The 22,310-nt window shown below is 50.0% G+C and overlaps 1 protein-coding gene across 5 annotated transcripts; it reads left to right on the top strand.

Annotated features, from left to right (window-relative positions):
- Positions 1 to 512: 512 nt before the first annotated feature.
- Positions 513 to 22,280, top strand: kcnab1b (potassium voltage-gated channel subfamily A regulatory beta subunit 1b). 5 transcript variants are annotated; one of them, XM_055503606.1, is made up of 15 exons: positions 655 to 793; positions 4,576 to 5,067; positions 9,796 to 9,839; positions 11,623 to 11,660; positions 12,290 to 12,369; positions 12,808 to 12,852; positions 13,597 to 13,641; positions 14,361 to 14,404; positions 16,556 to 16,642; positions 19,822 to 19,907; positions 20,038 to 20,158; positions 20,234 to 20,328; positions 20,425 to 20,545; positions 20,640 to 20,728; positions 20,811 to 22,280. In XM_055503606.1, the coding sequence occupies exons 2-15, from the start codon at positions 4,853 to 4,855 to the stop codon at positions 20,898 to 20,900; spliced, it is 1,200 nt and encodes a 399-aa protein (XP_055359581.1). In that variant the 5' UTR covers positions 655 to 793; positions 4,576 to 4,852; the 3' UTR covers positions 20,901 to 22,280. The 5 variants fall into 5 exon arrangements, with proteins under 5 accessions (XP_055359580.1, XP_055359581.1, XP_028986908.1 ...); XM_029131075.3 differs by lacking the exon at positions 655 to 793 and adding an exon at positions 3,530 to 4,001; XM_029131074.3 differs by lacking the exon at positions 655 to 793 and adding an exon at positions 3,530 to 4,041.
- The last annotated feature ends 30 nt before the right edge of the window (positions 22,281 to 22,310 follow it).

Genomic DNA, 22,310 nt, shown 5'->3' with positions numbered 1-22,310 from the left:
AATGGACATTGAGTTCTTCTTTCACTTTTGCAGCAGAACTCAGTCCTACTCGTATCCGGTTCTCTGCCTCCGTTGTTCAAGCATTCGCTCCGTGCTGCGTTCCCGGAGCAGATTAGCTGGATCGCACAGCTGCGGCTCAGATCGGAGGTGAGCAGATATTTCTGACAAGTCGACGGAAATAAACCCGTGGCTTTGTTCGGGGCTGTCGAACGCACGGGCAGACTCCTCTCGCTGCAGCTGCAGCTAAAGCCGCCTTTGTCTTTTAATTACCCGGCCGCCTAAGAATAAAGTTGACACGGCAGGTATGGCACACAGGGACCCCCCCCCCCATCTCTGTGTGCGTCTGTCTTCGGTGTTTATGTGTTCACGGGCATCTGCTGGCCCCGGGGCCAAACATCCAAAGCGCCGCACTCATTCCCCGTGGCCCCGCGTGACCCCGCATTGCATTGCGCTCACATGGACGGGTCACAGGCCACCGTGTCTAAATATATTGACAGTGAGGGGGCCACCGGGCAGTGGATCCACACATGTACCTGAAGGCGGCCTGCAGCGAGATCTCGGTGCCCAGGCAGAGAGGCGGGCCCCGGCTGGAGCGCCGCTCCAGCTCCATCCAGCAGAGGCAGGGGGCGGGCGGCCGAGCGCAGCTCTGCAGCAGCAGCAGCAGCAGCTCCGCACCGGGAGGCGTCGAGGCCGGAGCCCGGGAGCAGCCGAGCCTCCGTGAGCTCCTGCGTACGTGCGTGCACGGCTGCGTGTTCCAGGCATGCGGCCGGCCCCGCGCCAGCATGGTTTACAGGTAGGATGTGACAGAATGCTTGAAGAGGGTGCGGTGCGTTTAGAGACGTCGGGGAGTGAGGATTACATTTTTTACCGTGCTCGTCACGGCCCTGTTAAAAACCCCAGTGCTTTCATCTCCTGATAAGGAAGTGTGTGTCTCAACACAGCAGACCCAGCGCTAATTCTCCTCTGAGATTTTGCAGGGGCTTGATGTTTGGGGCACACGGGGCCACCGTCAGACGTACTGTAGTGTCTGCAGTAGCAGGTTTCATTACCGCGGAGAGGCTTAGGATTTGAATAAGTAATGAAGAAAAGGCCTGAGAATTGGCAGAAGCAAAGCAGGAAGAGAATGAACGACAGGCAGCGACGGTCAGACGCTGATATTCTGGTGTGTGTGTGTGTGTGTGTGTGTGTGTGTGTGTGTGTGTGTGTGTGTGTGTGTGTGTGTGTGCGTGTGTGTGTGTGTGTGTGTGTGTGTGTGTGTGTTCATGCATACTGACTAAACACCTCAGACATGTGATAATTCCAGAGGTTTCGCTGTTGCTGGGGGATCATTTAACCACTTAACCCAGCAAGAAGTGACCAAATGGTTAAACTGGTTTCCCAAACCCACTAAACTGACGTGTACAGTATGTAAAAACAACAGTAACAACTGGTAATTAACGCTTAATGGTTATTGTTTTATTGAACATATTACCCTCATCCTTGCCCAGATGATTTGTGCTGAGATAAATGTGGTCAGTAAAAGGCCATATTGATGTTGTTTATTTAAATAAACCCCGTTACCTCCACTTTTCTTTCCCCGTGAATAAATCTCTGCCACATGTCTGCTGGGCAGAACCATAAGGTCACTAGGCATCTGTGAAGCGCTGCCACAATAAAGATGTCAGCATTTATCAGTGTCATCAAATGCTCCATGACGACGATGATGATGATGAGGAGGAAGAACTGCAGTTTTTTAATGACTACGATCAAACGTTTCGTTTTAATTTGCAACCTCGCCACGTGTCTTTTCTGTCAAGTTGAGAGTTAAGCCTCTTCTTCTGTTTTTTTTTTTTTTTTTTCATGCTTCATGTTTTTCAGGCCCAGAGTGAAATTCGCCGAGCTTATTAACTGTGACCATTCTGTCTGCACAAAGCGAGCGCCACCCTATTAAGACAGATTAAAAAACCAATTCCTCCTCTGTGGCGTCGTACGCGAAGCGCATCACAATGACTCGCGCTCCCGGTCCATAATCTGCGGCGCAGAGGGACGGGGGAGACGGGGGAGATGGGGGAGAACAGACACAATGGGTGTCATGGAGCAGAGAGTTGCTTTGGAGCAGCGGTGACGTCAGAGGCAGCAGTGGGAAGGTTTCCCTCCTCATTATCCCCCATTTTCTCTGGAGCTTAGCACTGATTAAAAAGTAAGTAACCAATACAACTATGCGAAACACGCACCTTTTAGTCAAGCACCGGCCGTTTACTTGCAATGATGCCGCATTGAGTCTAATGGGAGCGTTGCCTCTCGTGAATAAGCAGCATCGCTTCCTGCGGCGACAGATGTTGGGAACCGCTCCGGTGCCGCGTCGCGGTGCCGCGTCAACGTCACCGCATGCGGTGCGGTAAAGTTTGTGAACTCTGCAACGGGCTCTTAGCGGAGCATTGAGGGCAGAGCGGTTCTCCCCGGGGTGCCTGCGTTGTCGCCCGTCGGGGATAATAGCGGAAAAATGGTTCTGCTTGACTCTTGAGACTGACACGCTTTTAAATGGGATCGACGGGGAGGAAGTCGGAGCCCCGCGGGGCGTTGGTGACATTAGAGGGATGTTTGCAGCTCGGTTACACGCACCTCTCCGGAGTGTCAAGGAGCAGCAGAGTCAACGCAAATCCGGGCTCGGCTGGTCGTAGAAATGCCAGAACATCACAATGATGGGATTTCTTTTTACGTCCGCCGGTGCCTCCACGCGAGGATCACTCCTTTTACCGTGGCACGTGCTAATCAGGCTGTAAAACGGTTGCATGGCGTCTTCGGCGGCTCTGGAGGGTCAGGAATTATCGAGGCTGAAATTGGATCCAGTGAGTTGAGCAACGCGGGGATTTGTCGTCAGGTTTTTATAAACGTGTCAGCATTTCATTCCAGACGTTGGAGTCAAGTTATGTGGAAAGGGAATAAATAGAGCATCCCTGACCAGCGTCACCTCCAAGATGCTGAAGCGGAAGCCGACTTCATCTCCCGCGGTGACGAGGCCGCGCCGAAGCCACGTTCAGTCGTCAGACAATTATAAGAATAGAAATAAAACCTTCTCGGCCCGGAGGCGCGTGGAGGTGCAGTGAACTGTGAAACCCTTGCGTTGTCACATCACTGCTCCGTGGGGGAGGAACGCGCGACGCCCGGATAACAGCGCACGCTGTGTTTCACGGAGCCTCGTCAGCTGGTTGGGGATTTAAAAAATCTGCTGCGAGACGTCAGCGTCAGAGTGGGTGTCTGGAACCCCGAGACATGTCACGGGTCACGGACCGGGTGAAGCGAGGCGCGTTTGACTTTCGCGTGTCGGTGACTTCAATCGCCCACAATATGGCACCTTAACACCCGGCCCGAGGTGCAAATAGTAAACCTTGTGTCAGCTTACATCAGTTTATTTCCATTCAGAATATACCACAAATGTCTCTCTCTCTCTCTCTCTCTCTCTCTCTCTCTCTTTCTCGCTCTCCGTGTGGCGCCATAGCACAGAATCACTGCAGTTCTTTCAGGCAGTCCGTCAGAGCCGGCGCACACGCTCTCTCTCTCTCTCTCTCTCACTCTCTCTCTCCCTCTCTCGCCCTCTCTCGCTCTCTCTCCTCATTCACTCTCTCTACTCTCAGCACGCGCCGCTCCTCGCCTCCTCACTGCATCTGTCCTCTTCTCCCTGAAGTGAGGCGCCATGCATCCTCCGTCCTCCTCCTCCTCCTCTTCCTCGCTCGTCCGCTCCAAGGTCTCCTCAGCGCGTGCAGCGTGCTCGCCGCGCAGCCAGGGACCGTGAGCGCCGGCGGTAGTTGTCTTGAGGACTTTGGGACCCGGTCTCTCTCTCCGGATGCGGACCTTTCGCGGGACGTCCGCCGGCTCCGTCTCACCGTCCGATTCTGCTAAAAGTTCCAGGGGGACGCGCGTCCCTCCGTCGGGGGCTCTCGTCCGGGCCGCGTCCTTGTCTCCCAGGCGCCGCTGACCGCTAACTCTGTGCGAGGACTCCTATCAGCGTCAGTAGAGACTTGGTGTGTGATGTCAGATGCAGCTGTTTGACACGGGCGACCTGTGAGTGTAGGATCTATTTGCATGCTGTGCTGTGAAAGCATGACCTTGTTTTTAGGATGTGTGACAACAGCGGGGAAGGTGCATGTGATGATGTGTGTGTGTGTGTGTGTGTGTGTGTGTGTGTGTGTGTGCGTGTGTGCGTGGCGTTTATGCGGTGTCAAGAATGGCTGTGGAGTGTTACTCTCTCACCCCAGGTGCTCGGCTAAAGGCTTAGCCGCGAAAGACCCCCGAGGCATTAAAGAGACCCCTCAAAAGGAAAGAAGCCAATCAGGGATACGTCAGAGGCAGAAGCCAAGGTGTAAAAGTGGAAAATATTTAGGGCAGGAACGAGAGAGATGAGATAAAGTCAAGGAGAAGTAGGGCAGAGCACAGAAGCGCTCATTCTCCACGAGAAGCAGGAAGCGTTGAACTGGAGGAACCTCCACGTGTCAGACAGTCTTCTAGTCGCAGCTTCGCCCTCGGCCTCAGCGTCTCCTCATGCAGTGCCTGTTCTCCTCTCCCTCCCTCCATCTCCATCCCCTCTCCTGTCCTCAGGTGGAGCCGTCGCTGCTCGGGGCCGTCCTCGCACCTCCTCGCTCTCTGACCGGGCCGGCGCCGCTGCTCCGTTTGCTCTTTGCGTGACGTCGGCTTGAGGCTCTTCAGCTCGACGCTCGGGGAGGAGGAGGAGGGGGGGGGGTGTCTCATGCCCCCCTTTATTCCTGCCTGCGTTTTCCGCATGACGTTGGTCGGCGCCGGGCGGACCCGGGCCCGGGCCGCGGACCCTTAGCTCTCTGACTGCTGAGCGACGGCCTCTGGCGCCGGACCGGCAGCCATGCAGGTGTCCTTCGCGTGCACGGACCACGGGCTCAAGGCCCCGCGCAACGGCGAGCACAGCAAGCAGAACGCCACCAGCCCCAACACCACCAGCCAGGCCCGCGCCCGCTTCCGCACCGTGGCGCTGATAGCCCGCAGCCTGGGCTCCTTCACCCACCGCTACCACCACAACCTCAAGGAGTCCACCGCCAAGCTGACGGGCATGAAGTACCGGTACGTAGCCCCGCAAACGCTGAACGAGGAAGAGGCTAGTTTACGAGGGCGCTGGTGGAGACGATGGAGACGTATGAGTGGTGACGGGTGATGAGTGGGATGGTGTGGCAGTGTCTTGGTTGAAAAAAAAAAAAACAACAGAAAGAACGCGCTTGCGTTCCAAGATATAAAATTACCGGCGACTTAATGTGCTGTCATTGGTCCAAATGAATGAAGCCTGTGGAGAAGCAGGATGTGAGGAGGTTCAAAGGTTTAATTAAAACCGTCTTTGGTTGTGAGTCAGGCGCCGGTTGGACAGAATTCATCTTCATCATGAGTGAACCAACGCTGTGATATAAAAAAATTAAAATAACCAGTGAGATGTGTAGAAACGACGTGTGTGACTTCCCCATTGTTCCCTTGAGGAGAAGCATTCCCATCCAGTAGCTCGAATGGCCGAATTAGCGGCCGTGGCCGCGCGGCGGGTTCTGGAAGGCTCTCGGCGCGCGTCCGCGTGGGAGTTGGAACGAGGCCGGGCCAAGTCAACGAAGCTCTCTTATCTCAGCGAGTGGGCTCTTAACCCGGACCGCGGGAGCACAAACGCGTTGGAAACGGTGACATCATCGCCCGCCGGGTCGCCGTCGGGGAGGGAGGGGGGGTGTCTGGTGGGGGTGGTGGGGGTGGGGGTGCAGTCAGGGGCGCTCGGGTCACTCCACGGACACGGAGGCAACTAACAGAACCCGGGCAGATTGGACGCGGTGCAGTTCAGTGTGGTGAGTGTCTGCTTGTCACGCGGCCCCATCTCGTTTCCATAACAACACTGAAATGGCCAACTTCGAGCCGCTTCCCGGCGTCAAATGAGCGCGGCTCAAAGCTGCCTGTGAAAGCGTCAATGGTTACGGACGAGTGATGTGCTTTGGTCAAAACTCTGAAAGTTGTCTTTCTAACAAGGGGAAGCATCGGATTCCATACATGAATGCATGCGCGTGGCCCAACGGGCTGGAGCCCGTGTAATAACACCATCAGCTCATCTAACGGGCCAACAGCGTAAGATGGCGCCGACTCGTTCTGCCCTGGTCGTCTGCACCGGAGTTCATGACGCTAATCGGGCAGCAGAAGGTCTTTGGACGGTCCAGGAGGTTCTGGGAGGATTCCGCGCGGTCGCTCCGGCTCGGTGCCACAGATGGGCATGCAAAAATCCCGTCTGTCGGTTCCTTTGGATACGAGCTTATCAGAGAGAGAGCGAGAGAGAGAGAGAGCGAGAGAGAGAGAGAGAGAGAGAGAGAGAGAGCGAGAGAGAGAGAGAGAGAGGCGGCCTCCGCTGCGCGTGCATCTGTGCGTCCACCGTGTGAGGAGACTAAAGTATAAGAGTCTTTTCCATTTTTCTTGATTCCAATTAAAAATCCGTCCCTCCCGCGGTCGACCGCCAGCTAAAGCGCTGTTGACGTGACGTTTGGTAAACGCTGCCATTTCTCCTCAAACGCACCTTCTCCGCGCAGTGTGGGTTTATGTGGCGTCGGTAGAATTGACGCAAAAAACTGAAACTGAAACTGACGCAACCCCTCGGCCTCGGAACATGACGCTTAGCGCCACCCCCCGCGGCGCCGCGCGTCCTCCGCTCTCCGCGCGCCGCGCACAGGTGCGTTGCTGCGCAGGTGATGTCATGCGTGTCTGCACATCGCGCCGCGCTCGCTCACGCGCGTGCATCCGGCTCTTTGACTCGCCGCCTTTGCCCAGTTTTTTTTTTTCATCGCGTGTCAGAAGTCGTCAATGAAATTTTACGTTCCGACAGTTTGGCGCACGTTTAAAAACACGAGCTCGACCCTATTCCTCCCCAGAGACTCGCGGGCTCCTCGTCTCAGCTAAACGCTATGGTCTTTGCATTTCAATTAAAGGTCACGACTTAAACGGGCCTCTGTAATGGCTGTGTGATACTGTTGACGTGCCAATGCGCTTCTGAGTCCCCCCACTAAAGTAGCCGGTGCAAACCGAGCGTGAACATTAAGATAATTGGAAGCAAACACAACAAACAGAACACGCGTCTGTATGTGTGTGTGGGAGAGAAAAACTCAATGCAAATTCAATCACAAGCATAAATTCTAAAAGGCAACTGAGGTAATTAGTTTTTAATCATTTTCTGATTTTTGAAATAAACCTCAAAATAATAGTTTTATTTATTTATCCGAACTAAAATGATGCCTTTAAATTGTCTGACACATTTTCCATCCACAGTAGGATTTCTAGCTTTTTGGTTTGCATGACATTATTTTATTTTATAGTTTTTTTTTTTTTTGGCTGAGCTCTCTCTGAAATCCACAACGCGTTGCATCAACCACTTCAGATCTGCCCACGTGTTTTTCAGTACAGGATCAACCCACAGGCCACTGGCTTCAATCATGTGTCTCCTGCCTGAAACGCTGTTATTCTCCGAGCGAGGCTCTCCCCCCATGGCGCGCGTGCGTTTCCCCACCGCGGCGTCTAAATTCCGAGACTCCGGAGAAATTCCAGAGCGACGCTGTAAAAACATGACAAAGTGCACGCGGAGACGGGCGCGTGTGAAAATGAAAAACCGCCCGGAGCGACGTGCGCTCCAGCCTCGTAGCAATAACCAGACTTTTCATTACACAAACACGCACGTGCGCAGAGGGGCCGCGAGCGCGGCGCCTGCGGGGCCGGTTCTGTCACCTCCTATTTCCCGTTTCCCGTCGTATTCCGCATCATCGGCGGAGGGCGTCTGAGCCGCTTAAACTCGGGCTTTGGACTCGTGTCTGTTGTTATTGTCTGTCATCGCTCCCCGCGTCCTCCGCTTTCACACACACCCGTTGGCTTCATCTGCGTTTTCCCCCAGCAACGCAGCTGGAGCTTCGCCTTCATTCGTAATCTGCCCATTTTCCCCTCAAAGTGCTTCACTTCCCTACTTTCTTCCCACCCACACAGGCCCCAGCTTTGAGATATTTAGACTGTGACCCGCCTTTCGCCCCTGCACTGAATTATTTTGGTAGCATTATCATGGCTGCAGTGAACGGTGGGAACCGTCTAATCCCACCGCCCGTCAAGGCCGGCCTGTGTGGGCTGCTTAGTCTGCTTTAATCCACAGTGAGTGAGGACAAAAGTGTTAGCTGACAAATATTGATCTCAAGATCCAGAATCTTCCAGTGTGTGTGTGTGTGTGTGTGTGTGTGTGTGTGTGTCATTCCAGAATAAGAAGCCAACCTCCCACAACAGGAGGTCGCTCCTCCTATGAGTTGAAGCACAACGCGAGCCAGATGTTCACTCGAGATATTTTTGTTTCGGCGGGCGACCCTCTATGAATAGACGGGTCCGCATACAGTAGCTGCCCGCAGGACGTTCATAAGTGGTGACAGGTTTGTGTGAGGGGGCGTCTTCAAATGACTCATTTGTCATCTTACTTCGAGGCTTCTTCTGGGCGCCATCCAAGCATGAGGGACTGCGCCAGGCGAGACTGCAAAGATGTTTATGTGCAAGTGTATATACACGAATGATGCTTTTCTTTGTATCAAATGCAATTTAAAAAGTACTTGTGTGCGACGGAAGCTCTTTCTCCTCACAAACCCCCGACTTATTCTGGCACCAGTGCCCCGGTCTGGACGGCGCTATAATGTGCTATAATGGGCTGAGTGCATAATGATCATGCATGGATGCTGATCCTGCTTCCTTATTCCCTAGAAAACACAGAGGAGGTGAATCCAAAGGGAGCTCTTTGTTTGTTTGTTTTTTATTATTAAGTCTCTCAAACATTACATATTTATCTTATGAATGATTCCAAAAGACAAAGGGGATTCACCTGCAATTATTGAGACAATAAAAACAGATATTGATCAGGTAATAGTGAGGGGCACTAATAATAATTGTTATGTAATGGTTTCTCATTTCTCATCAACACGTTCATATGTAATCGAATAATCTCAATTTATGCATCTCACTGTGTGTTAACGCCTCCATTCCTGTGCTCTGATCCCTGATCTTGCTCCCTCCTGGCTTCCGCCTCAATGACCGATGCTTCCCTGTGTTGGACGCCTAATTGAATTGGCTGAGGGCGCGTTAAGTAGCTGGGGCCCGGCTCAGTCCTCCCACATCTCCACGGGCAAAGACTGGAGCAAACAACTGCATTCTTTTCACAGCCTCATTCGCCGTAACGAGGGAACGCCTGCAGACGCGGGCTGTGACCGGCGCTCGTTGCCGCGGCGATGGCGCCGCGTGAGCCCGAGGCCCCGCCGGTTCTGTCCAGCGAGCGCGTCTCCAGGCGTTTCGCCCCGTCCGGGCGCCGCGTCTGCTCCGTCGGTGCAGCGTCTGCAGGCGGCAGCGCCTCATCTCTCCTTCCTGTCGGTTTGGAGTCGTTAAAGGTTTGCGCCGCGTGAGTCTCCCGCTCAGCTGGACGTAATGTGGCACAGATTGCAAAGCGAGACGCGAGGACGGCGAGAGCTCTGATTTCCCCCTTTGCCCTCCGCTGTGTTAACGAGAGCTGAAGGCACTGATCAGCTGGATGTAAATGAACTGATTTGAGGAGACGTAATTGTCATACATACCATGTGCACAGTTAATAGAAGAGCGCTCTCCCCCTATAATCGATAGTTCTGAGTGACGAAGGCAGGTTAAAGGTGATGGTCACACACCGATTCTCTCGCCTCTAGTTGTTTTTTACTACCGATACGACCTCAATCACAGTCACAGCCGACACGTTGAGTCTAAACTGGCTCCTTCTTCACGCTTTTTTGCTTTTTCTCGTAGGAACCTGGGGAAGTCTGGGTTGCGTGTCTCCTGTCTGGGGCTCGGTGAGTATATTTAATTAGCATTAAGGCCAAATGTCTGATGATTTCATGAGCAACCAAGTGCAAACTCACCTCATGTGTGCGTATATAGAGACTCTAGAGCGATCGGTTCACCTTTTTCCCAATCTCATGCATATTTTAGATGCATGGAAAGGAGCCAGAGACAGCGTAAAGCCATTTGCAGAGTGTAAATATTTTTAGTTTTATTATATATTAATATTTAATGAATAGCACTGGTTCCAGCAAACAAGTTGCTCAATTATCACGCAGCCAATGGACACCAGAGGGTAAACACGCTCATTCATTCTGATAGCTCTGATTGATTTAGCGTACAGTGTGTGCGTGTGCTTTATTCTCTATGTTAATGGGTGCATGTGCATATATGAGCCAAGGCACTTGAAGGAGATTTGTCTCTGTAGACAAACCAATTTGACACAGAACGATGCAGATACCAAAGCACGTCTAATGATAGAAAATGTGTGAATGAATTAGGCAATTATGATTTTAATTTAGCCACTGTAAATGGATCAGCACGGAGGGATGGTGAAGAGGGAGACATCCGTCGACTTGCAGCGATTCGTTTCGAGCCTCGGCACTGGCGAGCCTCATCGGTGCTGCAGTGCCCTTAAGCAAAACAATGTTATTTTCATGCACCAGTTTTCTGTAGGGAAACAAGCAAAAAAGACCATTTCACAAAAAAAAGAACTGAACCAAGCCACTGTTTGATTTTGTCTGTGCCCCTGTGTTGTAGTGTTTGAAACATAATCAAATAAGGAATATTTGATTTGGGAAAAACGCCCCTCACATCATATTTACTGCATCTGTTTCATTTAGCTGCACCCCAAGACTATTCTTAAATGTCCCAAAATGTCAGACTATTCCTTTAAAACCAGCGTGGCAGATATTATATCAGACAAACCATTATTTTAGAAAATCACCCTGAGCCCACACTAGTTCGCTGGCTCCACATTTACCAGTAGCTTATGTCTTATTTATTATTAATGGAACACGACAATAAGATGAATGAAAGCATCAGGCAACAGAAGGTTTGGAGGAGAATGTATAAAAGTTCTACGAAAAACTGTGTTTAAACGGCGGAAGGAACAGGAACGGAGCCTGGAACTCTTCATTATATGCATTCGCAGGACTGATTTATTGTGAGATATGGATTCTGGATTCGAAGATGGCGTCGAGTCACTCGACTAGAAACTGCCAGAAAAAGTTTGCTGGCTTCCGGATTTATTTCCATGTTACTTTTCCAGGCTTTACAGAAGGGAAATAACATGGCTCCTTGTTGAAGAGAAAGAACCATGAGTCTCTGCTCTGGAGGTCAGAGAGGTGGAAGCGCATCCCGACCTCCTCACACCTCACACGAGCCAGGACTCAACGTGATACTGTTTATTGACAGGCTTCACAGCCGCAATTATTCATCCGGCCTCTTCTAGTATTTGACAGACGACAGGTGGACATGGATGAAATATCATAAAAATAATTCCAAATACTGGATTATAGAATCAGTGGTGGCGTCCAGTGAGACTGAATGACATGTGTCATCGTTCCAAAAAAATTGCACACGTCGTGGATGGGAACGTGATATGGCAGTCGGCCTCTCCCAGCTCAACCCTGACATTTAGCCGCGCTGCCTTCAGGACGGGGGCATTTTGTCATACGCCCGTGACAAAATGTCAACGTATTAATTAATTCCTAACTTAAATTGCTCGTGAGTGTTTTTACGTGCGACTGGTCTTGTGTGAAGAAGTCTGACTCTGAGGTTTTCCTCCAACAGGCACGTGGGTGACGTTCGGAGGCCAGATATCTGATGAGGTGAGCCCGCGAACGCCGCTAATGCCGTTCCATTGTATCTAGCGAGCAGCTGCATCTGTAACTGGAGAAAAAATGGAGGCTGGTGATTATTCTGGGCTGTTGGGTCCTTGTTGGTCGCGCCAAGGCCACGCAGTCAGTTCGCGTTCCCTCTCTGTCACAAGTCATTAAGAGCACGACCTCCGCCAGTCGCCTGATCTGGCCTTGAAGGAGGCGAATATGAACTGGGGACGGCTCATCACTGCATCACTGCCTGATGACCACTGGGACTAAGTGGCAGACACACACACACACACACACACACACACACACACACACACACACACACACACACACACACACACACACAGCCAAACAAAGTTGACACAACAAAATTCCGGCGTACAAGTACACAAAAAATAGGTCAAATTTGTCTGAACTGTGCTGAGCAGTAAACAACTTTAATCACCAACATCCCGTTCAGTTTTCCTGGTGATGTATTTACGCTCCGTGAGCTTCTTCTGGGATTTTCCTGGGTCGGTGCTTTTTGAAGTAGAATTTGGGCCATTTCACGTCTGATTATTAAATCGCCCTTAAAACCAGGAGAAACCTGTTTTTTTGTTGTTGTTTTTTTTTTGGTTGTCTGTTGTCAGGTTGCAGAGCAGCTGATGACCATCGCCTACGAGAGCGGGGTCAACCTGTTCGACACGGCCGAGGTCTACGCCGGCGGGAAGTGAGTGATCCCCGTTTTTTCCTCCTCCTCATCTGACACCAGATATTAACAAGGTTTAGCCCTAGACCGGGAATTATTAACCGAGAATGAAAAAGGTAGCCATGACTCTAAAGTGATTTACATAATCCTATTCATCACTGGAGGCTCCCCATTATGTTCACAGCTCAATCTGACTTCACAGGGCAGGACATTGTTGCGGGTAATAATGTGGGACACGCTGCAGCTGTATGGGCACGAATATTAATTTCAAGGTTATTGCTGGGATTCAGGCGTTGGTTAAAACAGACGTTTATCCTTTATCTCGCTTATCCAGTAATTTATTTTTTTTAAATCGGGCATTCATGCTGTAGATGCACGGCAGATAACGTTCACGCTCCCTTCCCTCTTAGAAATGGTACCAGATTTAATCTCATGTCTTCCCTTTGTCTTTCGTCGCAGAGCGGAGATTATCCTGGGAAACATCATCAGGAAGAAGTGCTGGAGGTAAAACACAGCCGCTTAAAAACGCAGATGATGTGAAGCGTTTTCCGCGAGGAATGTGTTTAAATCGTCCGCGTGCAGACTCGGTGTTTAACTAGAAGGCGGCTCATGTTGACTCATCAGTCATTATTTTCTCATTAATGGCTTTTCCCCTTTGAAGGTTTTCCAGATGCTGTTTGCTGCGAGTTTGTGCTGAAAGCTGGTTCCAGCATCCCAGTGTGTTAGTGCAGCGTCAGCGTCTTAGTTTGCTAATTTGCTAATTAGTCCGCGGTGACGATGGCGTTCTAATAAGTCATCTGCTAGTACTGAATGTGTGCAACATGTGGAAAGTAGAATTACTAAGCAAATTTGTTACCATGGCAACCAGGTGCTCCTGAGGAAATATTGCTTTAATTCACGCGGCCGTTAGACGTAGCTGGTGCATCGTCCTCCGCGGCGAGTAATCCCAGCGCTGCCTGCCTGCACCTGGACGCTGAACCCCTTTAAATTATAGATACTTCCAGCGTGAGGAATTCTATAGTGAGGAGGGGGCTTTGTTGGTGTTCAGGGAAAGGAGAGGCTCCTCTTGATGGTGGAGGAGTTCCTCACACGCAGCTGAGCAGAAAGTCAGTGCAGGATCATGAGTCCAGCTGTGTCATCCTGAGGCCTCCTGTGTGTGTGTGTGTGTGTGTGTGTGTGTGTGTGTGTGTGTGTGTGTGTGTGTGTGTGTGTGTGTGTGTGTGTGTGTGTGTGTGTGTCTTCCCTCAGGAGATCCAGCCTGGTGATCACCACAAAGCTCTACTGGGGAGGAAAGTAAGTGCGTCTACACAACCGTGTGTGTGTGTGTGTGTGTGTGTGTGTGTGTTTCCCTTCATGTCTTTACTTCTACCTCACAGGCACACATGCATGGGAACACACTCCAACATGAGTGGCATACACATAGGTCCACATAACAACCTCCTCTCCCTCCCCTCGTACCCTCACTGCCTTCTTGCCAAACTGCCAAGAGTCATATCATGCTCTCGCTGTCATGCTGCACCATTCTGCCCTCAATCTGCATTAGTCACGTTTCCTCTTTGTCTTTCGGGCCTATGGCGAGGGAAGCGCACGCTCCGTCCACGCACACGCGTAGTTCTTCCGGTTCTTTCGGGCCGACCTCCATTCAGTCGCGCCGTGAAGGAATCGGACGAGTCCGGCTAAAGCGCGCTGAGTCACGGCGAACGCCGAGGAGCATTTAGCAGCTAAAGAGGCACGACATGTCTCTGAGAAACCAAAACACAGCGCAGACAATACGAGGGGAGGGAACATGACGCTTGTCAAGAGGCTGGAAACGGATGAATGAGAGTGTTCCCACTGTCATGATGTTCATTTGTCGTGATGTGTTTGTAGGTTGGATTTGAAAACAGACGGAGGCAGAGACTCGTAGCGTTCTCCTTCGTCCTTTAGGTGTTTTTCCATTCCCTACATTAGGTTCGCGCATATCTTGATGTGTACTGACACTCCTGACGTGCTCTTCCCCCTTTTTGTTGCAGAGCAGAGACAGAGAGAGGCCTCAACAGGAAACACATAATTGAAGGTAACAAGTGTATTTGTCCCCATCGCTCCTGTATTCGCGCCCCTTCTTCCCGTCTGCGTCTCTTCCGTCCTGTTTGATTCCCCTCAGCATAATTACACAAAGGTGCATCGACCCTCCATAGATGCCCTCGTTTTACAAAGTACCCCTGGCCCGATCCGGCCCGCTTCCAAGTCGCCACCCGGTCCTCAGCGCAGTGCACCTGCTGCAGTGACTCAGCGCTCTGCCACAGTATTAACATTCATCACAGCCTCTGCAACCGCCCAAACACACAAGAAGGGGGGAAAGCGCGCGGTGCAGGAGCGCCGCGGAAGGACAGTGAATGTGAAAGAGGGGAGCGGAGGCGGCGAGAGGAAGCGGGTTCCGCTTCCAGGCGATGGCCGGCGTCCAGGACAGCGTGGCGCCGCCAGCCGATGGACTGGCTCAGTGCGGCACGCGCCGACGCTCGTTTCCTCCGCTAATGGGTGCAGGTGCCGTCGCAGGCCTGTTAATGGGCCGCGTGACTGCTTCAGTGACATTCGGGTCGAATGGAGTGTCAAAGCTCGGGGATCGCGTTCGGGACTGATCACCTCCAGAAACCAGCCAGTGTCTTTTTGACGGCATTTTGACGATTTTGCCGCAAAAACACCGCACAACAGTTTTGCTGTTCGTCATATCTCGATGCTAAAAATAGCCCCTCGCAGCTGGTAAACGCCAGCTAATCCGTGAGGCGGCAGAAGACGCTGTGGATGACGGCGCAGGCCGGGATTCGCTTCCTTTGAATGGGTGTCGGTGGAACAGTGGGAGTTCGGGTGACAGAGACAGAATCCCAGCTGACTCTCAGCTGGGATTAGCGGGCGCCGATGGAGCCTCTGGCAGTAATCCGCCACGCGTCCGCGGCGCCGCCGTCCTCCTTTGCCACAGTCGTCCTCGTTCCCGGCGCATTTGTCGCCTCGTTTCCCGCGTCTGTGAACGGGGGGACGGATCTGCACACAATACGCGAGAGTTCCGCCCTCAGCGGACGCTGGGAGCCGATTGAGGAGGAATAAGCGTGACCTTTCCTCCGACCCCTCGTCCCCTTGGATATTATTTATTATTTTAAATGATTGCACAAGAGCGACAACAACGCAGTGTTGTGGGTTCAGTCGTAATAATTAACTCTGACCTAAATTCTGCGTTCGGTGTCCTTTCCTTTTATAATTATCACCATGAATCACATGTAATGATGTTTCTGCGCCGGAGTGGGCGGGGCTAAAGCTGCGTGACACACTGAGGTGGCCCAAATCCAATGCTTTAACCCCCAAGCGACTCGGATCATTTTCAAAAACTAGTTCACGTTTGTTCAAATCAGATCTGGGCCATTTTCGTATTTGTTCCAAAGTCTAATTCATGTCTCAAGTCTCTGTCTGATCTGATGCTAATGTCGGATCATAATTTGTATTAGTTTTATTGTTATCTGTGTATTTCTTGTGCCTTGACTGTGCGACGCCTTCATCACTTATAAACCTTACACCATGTAGTTATTTGGAGAATGGCGCTCGTGCCTAACGATGATTTAGCGAAACCACGCTGAACATGACAACCCAGATTCCCTTCGCTGTATCAAAGCATGTGCGGGCCGGATCCAGCTGGCGGCCTCTGAGTCACATGTGGCTGAACTGTCACTTTGCCGAGTTTATGAACACGTCGACTTTGCATCCCCCAGGATCCAATTCACCCCGCATTACCCCGGATTATGTAAAGAAAGAACAGGAACACCATTGGTTTTGCGATCTGGGCGTCCTGATGCTGTAGTCAGGGTGTATTTGCTCTGATGCTGCAGCTCGGCGGCGTCGGATGATTAACATCACCAGATAGATTAGGTAGTTATCACTCTTCCATCACATCTGAGGCCAGGCGTCGACGGGATTTCTCTTTCTCCAGCGCGCATGAATTCTACCGCAGTCTCCTGAGTTCTCTGCTATTAGCGTTATTTGTGTGTGGAGCCTGATACTCCAGGCTCATGTCGCCTTTATTGAGTTTTTATTCAAAGCGTGCTAATTCGTCTTAGTGCAAATCGAACCTTTTTACTGATGTGTTTACAACACGGGCTGTGATGCACAATGCTGCCTGTCCCGGTGGCCGTGGTCCTTTGGTTGAATCGGTCCCTTGACTTCTTCTCTCCTCCGGCCGCAGGTTTGAGGGGCTCCCTCCAGAGGATGCAGCTCGAGTATGTGGATGTGGTGTTTGCCAACCGGCCCGACAGCAACACCCCCATGGAGGGTGAGTGATCGCAGGCTGGGGGGGGGGGACAATGCATGTTGTCCCGAAACACGAGAAGGTGAAAAATACTGACAAGACCGCTGCCCTTGCCGGACTGGCGACCTTTGACTGTGGCCAGAGGGGTTTGTCTTTGTGAGTGTGTGTGGGTGAGCCTGTGAATTCTCTCTCATACACACACACACACACACACACACAATCATCCCTCATCCCATGTCTTCTATTTCGGTCCGCAGCGCTCCCTCTCCTTCTCTTTTCGTCTCCGTGGGATTGCTAGTTTCCACAGGGTCTCTGAGCTGCACCCGCTCCCAGTGCCCCCCCCCCCCCCCCAGGGAAGAGGGTATATTTTCGGACTGGTCTCACTAGATACGAGCCCCACTGTGCACTACTGCTTTAACAATCTAGCCTCAATCACCCTCTCCCACACATCTACCTTATGTCATGCTTGACTTCTTTTGCATATTTCCACTTCCTCCCTCAGACACTCCATTGTCAGGAGGCCATCGCAGATACTTGGGCCCATCTTCTGTCCTTTCCTCCTCCACAGGCAGGACAGTCCTGCTGGTCACGCTGAAATATATCTAGCTTACCCTGTTTCGCACCCACTTGCAGGGAAACTCTGCAGCCCGCTCCATCAAGGTTCCCAGTAAGCTGCTGCTGCAAATAAAGTCACTTCAGTGTTTACGGCTGATGCTGATGGATAGGTTAATGGACCAGGAGCCCGACAGGATGATTGAGCGTGAACAGAGGGCGGCATTAATAATTGTACAGCTACGTGGCGTGTTGCGGTCTCACCGTCTGCGAACCCCAGCTGGTTTATTGATCACCGTAAAACATTGCACATGTTTGTTTCATCCTTTATTATGCCGGCGCAAGGCCGCTACAATAAATCATAGAGCAGAGAGTGGGAGAGCAGGTACACAGCCGTAATCGCCGGCACAAAAGTGGAAATGTGTGTGTTACTGCAGGAAGGTTTCCTGAAGAGCTTGCTTCCTGCAACATGAATATGAAGAAGTGAATAGTGAGCAACTGGTTAGTTTTCCTCTCTCGATGTTTCTAAACTAACAGGTGTGAGGACACTTCTGTGCCGTTTGTGTTCCTTCCTGTGACTTTAACTGCTTCCGATTTTGTGTGGGACGAGTCGCGTCCCCCTGGGGACGACAAAGACAGTGATGTCCTGGCTGCGTGTACAGAGTCGGCCTTTGTTGCCGTCGCCGCTTCCTTTTTCCCAGTCACTCATCCCTTTTAGTGGATTTCTCTTTTGCTTCTCTTGGCTCTAATCCACTTTCACAGCAGAGACAACTTGTGACAGACCGTCTATTCCTTTATCCTTATTTCTAGTGCACTTGACTGTTGCAGTTGTGACACACACACACACACACACACACACACACACACACACACACACACACACACACACACACACACACACACACACACACACACACACACACACACACACACACACTAACTCAGAGAGTGTGAATAGGGAAAGTATCCCATTCCTTATTCACTTTGTCTGGGGTAGAGGGAAAGGGCAGACAAGGCATCAATAAATAGACTTTGTAATAATCCCTTCAGCCAAGAGTTGTTCACTGTGGAGAAAATCAAATCATACGACCACAGCATACTGAGCACGAGCTCAAAGCCATCCAGGCAGGGCCTTCTTTCAAGTGCCAGGATATCACCCCTGTCCCGAAATGCACAGCAACAAAGACCGGCATGAAAGGGCATCTCACCCACTCGGTCCTTCCATGCTCATCTTCCCTCCGACTGCATCCAGGGCCTCCTTCCCCACCATCATCTGAGAAACGCCTTCATTAGCGATTTAAGGCTCCGTGTGGTGCGACGCATCGATCGTCGCCCCGTGTGCATGCGCGGGGAGAAACATCCGCTTTAAATAAGCACCACCTCCCATTAAAAGCGCTGCTCACAGAGACAGTGTGCTGAGTGGGGCCGCGGTGGTACCTGCTGGCTGGAGATGAGCGAATGATCGAGTCTCACTGACGCGTCCAAGAACAGGCTGGTACTGGCTGTTGAGACGCACGAAATGTCCCAAGAAAACAAAATCTGCATTTCAGCGCAGTGATGCACTTGGTTGAGTAGTAGACACTAAACGCTGCAGAGACATCAGACAGTTTCTCTTCTGGGTCCATCCTGGTCCATGACAATGTAGCTGCATCCAGGAGAATGGATGTTGCTGTGAACCCGTTAGTCATACCCCCCCCCCCCCCCCCCCCCCCCCCCCTCCTGCCATTGTGGATTATTCATACATTCACCAACTCTTACTTCTTATATGCGCCTCCAAGGTTTCTACTTGCTTCACAGTCTTTCCTCCTGTCCTTACATCCCTCCAAATCCCCGCTGCCCTCCCTCCCTGTTGGAGCAGATGTACTGTTATTCCTCTACCCTCCCACCTGCTTCACCCACTCGCGCACTTGCTCTCTGTCTCTCGCTGAGCTACATTTCGGTCCAGAGAGAGAAGTAGCGATGAAAAGGAATCACTCTTTTTTTAATCAAATTCTGCTGCGGCTTCATCTCCTCGCGCTCGCTCTCGCTGTGTGTTGCTTGGAGAATTTGCATTGCGCTAATATAGAAGGTGCTTCTCTCGTGCACTTTAAACACAATTAGGTGCAGTTATGGGAGAAAATAGTCCCATGAATTGTGTGCATAGCATCCAGCAGACACACATGCATTACCTTTGCTTTATAGTTTAAAACTCTCTTGATAAGAAAACTTCAAAGTTTTCTTTTATTCAATTTCACTTCAGCCTCGGGCACAAACACACAAACCACTCACAGCCACTGTGGCCGCTAGTTGTGTTATGTGAAGCTTGACTGAATCCTTTCTCTTAACCCTAACCTACAGCCTTCGCCTGCATTCGTGTGAGTCCACAAAACAACATCTGCTTCCACATGGGTTTAAAATGACTCTGGCCTTTCATATGAAACAGTTTCTCATCCTCATTCTTCTCCCCCTCCCTATTTATCTTCAAGAGGTTTTGTTATGTTCTCATACAAAATTCCACCGAAATCAAATTATCACTTAATATATGTTTTGTGTTTAGAGTGAAGGAGAGTTTTAAAATGGTCATTGTGTAGGTTGCATACGTGTTGATGGTGGCGCCATCATCTGTTCAATTATTGACAATGTACCCACACGCTGATATTTAATTTTAACAGAGATAGTGAGAGCCATGACTCATGTGATCAACCAGGGGATGGCCATGTACTGGGGGACATCGCGGTGGTCCGCCATGGAAATTATGGTGAGTGGTGGAAACATTCTGTGTTCATTTTGTTCTCAGGCTATCTTCATTGTATACAAAGGAAACAATGAGGTCAGTGTTTACGTGTGTTTTCATCGCTTTCTCCTTTTTCCAATTCGCATTCAATTAGGAAGCGTATTCTGTGGCCAGGCAGTTCAATTTGATTCCACCAGTGTGCGAGCAGGCCGAGTATCATTTCTTCCAGAGGGAGAAGGTGGAAACTCAGCTCCCAGAGCTCTACCATAAGATAGGTCTGTTTGTCCTCAGGTCTGGCTGATAGTTAGTGGTTGGGCTTCAGTGTCTTAGTGGTCATTGCTCTGTCTAAGGTGTGGGTGTGGTGTCTTGGTCGCCTTTGGCCTGTGGTATCATCACTGGCAAGTACGATAATGGAGTCCCAGAGTCCTCCAGGGCGTCAATGAAGGTACAGGTTGAATTTCTCTCATATCAAGCTTATTACAGCTACATTCTACTAATGTGGTTGATTTTAACTTTATATATTCGAATGTTCGTCTTTTAGCCATACCAGTGGTTGAAAGAGAAAATAATGAGTGAAGATGGAAGAAAGCAGCAAGCCAAGCTAAAGGACCTGGCTCACATTGCAGAGAAGCTCGGATGCACTCTGCCACAGCTAGCCATAGGTACAATAATGCACAAATGAACACATAATGAAATAAAATCTATACATAGGCCAAGATTTTATTCTAAGAACTATTACTATGTACACGTTTCTAGCTTGGTGCCTGAGGAATGAGGGTGTGAGCTCAGTGCTCCTGGGATCTTCCAATGCAAGTCAGCTAACAGAGAATCTGGGAGCCATTCAGGTATAATGATTAGATACTGAATATTATTTTAGCTTGTCTCACAGCGTTAATGATGGGACCTTTCTGTGTCTGTGAACCGCAGGTAATTCCAAAGATGACAGCTGGCATCGCTACAGAGGTGGATCACATACTAGGAAATCGTCCCCACAGTAAAAGAGACTACCACCATTAGTGTGGAGTCCATTTTTCGTGAACTATGCTCAAAAAAGCTTATCAAAGCTCACCTTTCACAGCCATGGCACCATAAATGCGTGCCCAACTTTGCTTGCGTGCGCGTATGGTTGCGTGTGTAAACTAATCTGCTTGGCTCCTCGTCTGTATGAAGATCAACCAGTACTCTTTATTCTAAAGTAAGCTACTCGACTAAGCATGCATGCTTCAGCTATAGCAGCTAGCAGCCGGACCCTGAACACTCAGAGGCCCCGAAAAGATCATTTCTGGAGTGTCTGTGTCTCCACTAAAACTGCAATGATAAATCACAGATTTAATGAAGCATAAAAAAATGCGTTATTGCAAACTAAATCTCACTTAAATCGCATTTGTGAATATAGGTGTTGATGCATTAAATAAAGGAAACTTGCGACGCATGTGTCTAAACAGAATCAGATGGCAGTGTCAAAATGTACCCAGTGATATCTGCCTTACATACAGCTTGTGGTTTAAAATATACATATATAGTGATGATGTGTTTAACTGGGCATGGTCTTTGCAGACAGGATGATGAACTGACCGATCGACTTGATGATTTGTTTCAGATTTTGACAAATGTTGCTCTCAGTGCTCTGCTTACAGTATATGGAGAGAGCTAACGTGATTTAAACATCTGTATTGACTGTTAAATCAATATTTTACTCAAAGCCATTTATTTACTTGTGTCCTTTTCCCTTTTTTACATATGCAAAAGTACAGTACATAGTGCGCTCTCCTATTGTGCCCCTTCAGTGCACGTTTTAATTGGACTCTGCTGGACTGTCAGTGATGTTTATATCCGATTCATTTAATTTTGGTCTGTGTTGTGACTAAAACATTTGTGGAGTTGAAGTTAAAGGGATTATCCACCTAAGGGGGAGTGTGTGGATTAAACAAACAGCCATGTAGCTAATGAATAGAGTCATATATAAACAAACCCATATGGTGCCCTGAGGTCATTGCACCTGGAACAAACTGAATCGTTACCCCGCTTCTCCTGGATGCCTGTTTTACGTAACAAAATTATCTTCGTATTGTTTTGTCTGTTCAAATATGTAGGCCTATTTTGGTGTTATTCCGATTTGTACATACAAATAAGGAGCTTATAATTCCCATGCGACATGTTTTAAAGATCTATAGTACTTTTATATTAATGTCATGGATGCCTTCTATTTTTCAACCCAGGACAACAAGTAATTAAATAGCAATGCTAAGAGAGATGTATTGTTTACTGAGTTAATATACTGTAGAACCCGGTAAAAGTCTGTGACTTTTAAAACATTGTGGCTTAGTTACTGCTGTTTGCTGTTGGGGTTTGTCTGTGTTTTGCTCTTTTATAATAAAATAATGATGATGACGATGATGATGGCAAACAGTTTGTGTTGACGTTTTA

This window comes from Betta splendens, chromosome 17 (assembly GCF_900634795.4).
Source record: "Betta splendens chromosome 17, fBetSpl5.4, whole genome shotgun sequence".
NCBI lineage: Eukaryota > Metazoa > Chordata > Actinopteri > Anabantiformes > Osphronemidae > Betta > Betta splendens.
This window is presented reverse-complemented; position numbering and strand designations above follow the sequence as displayed.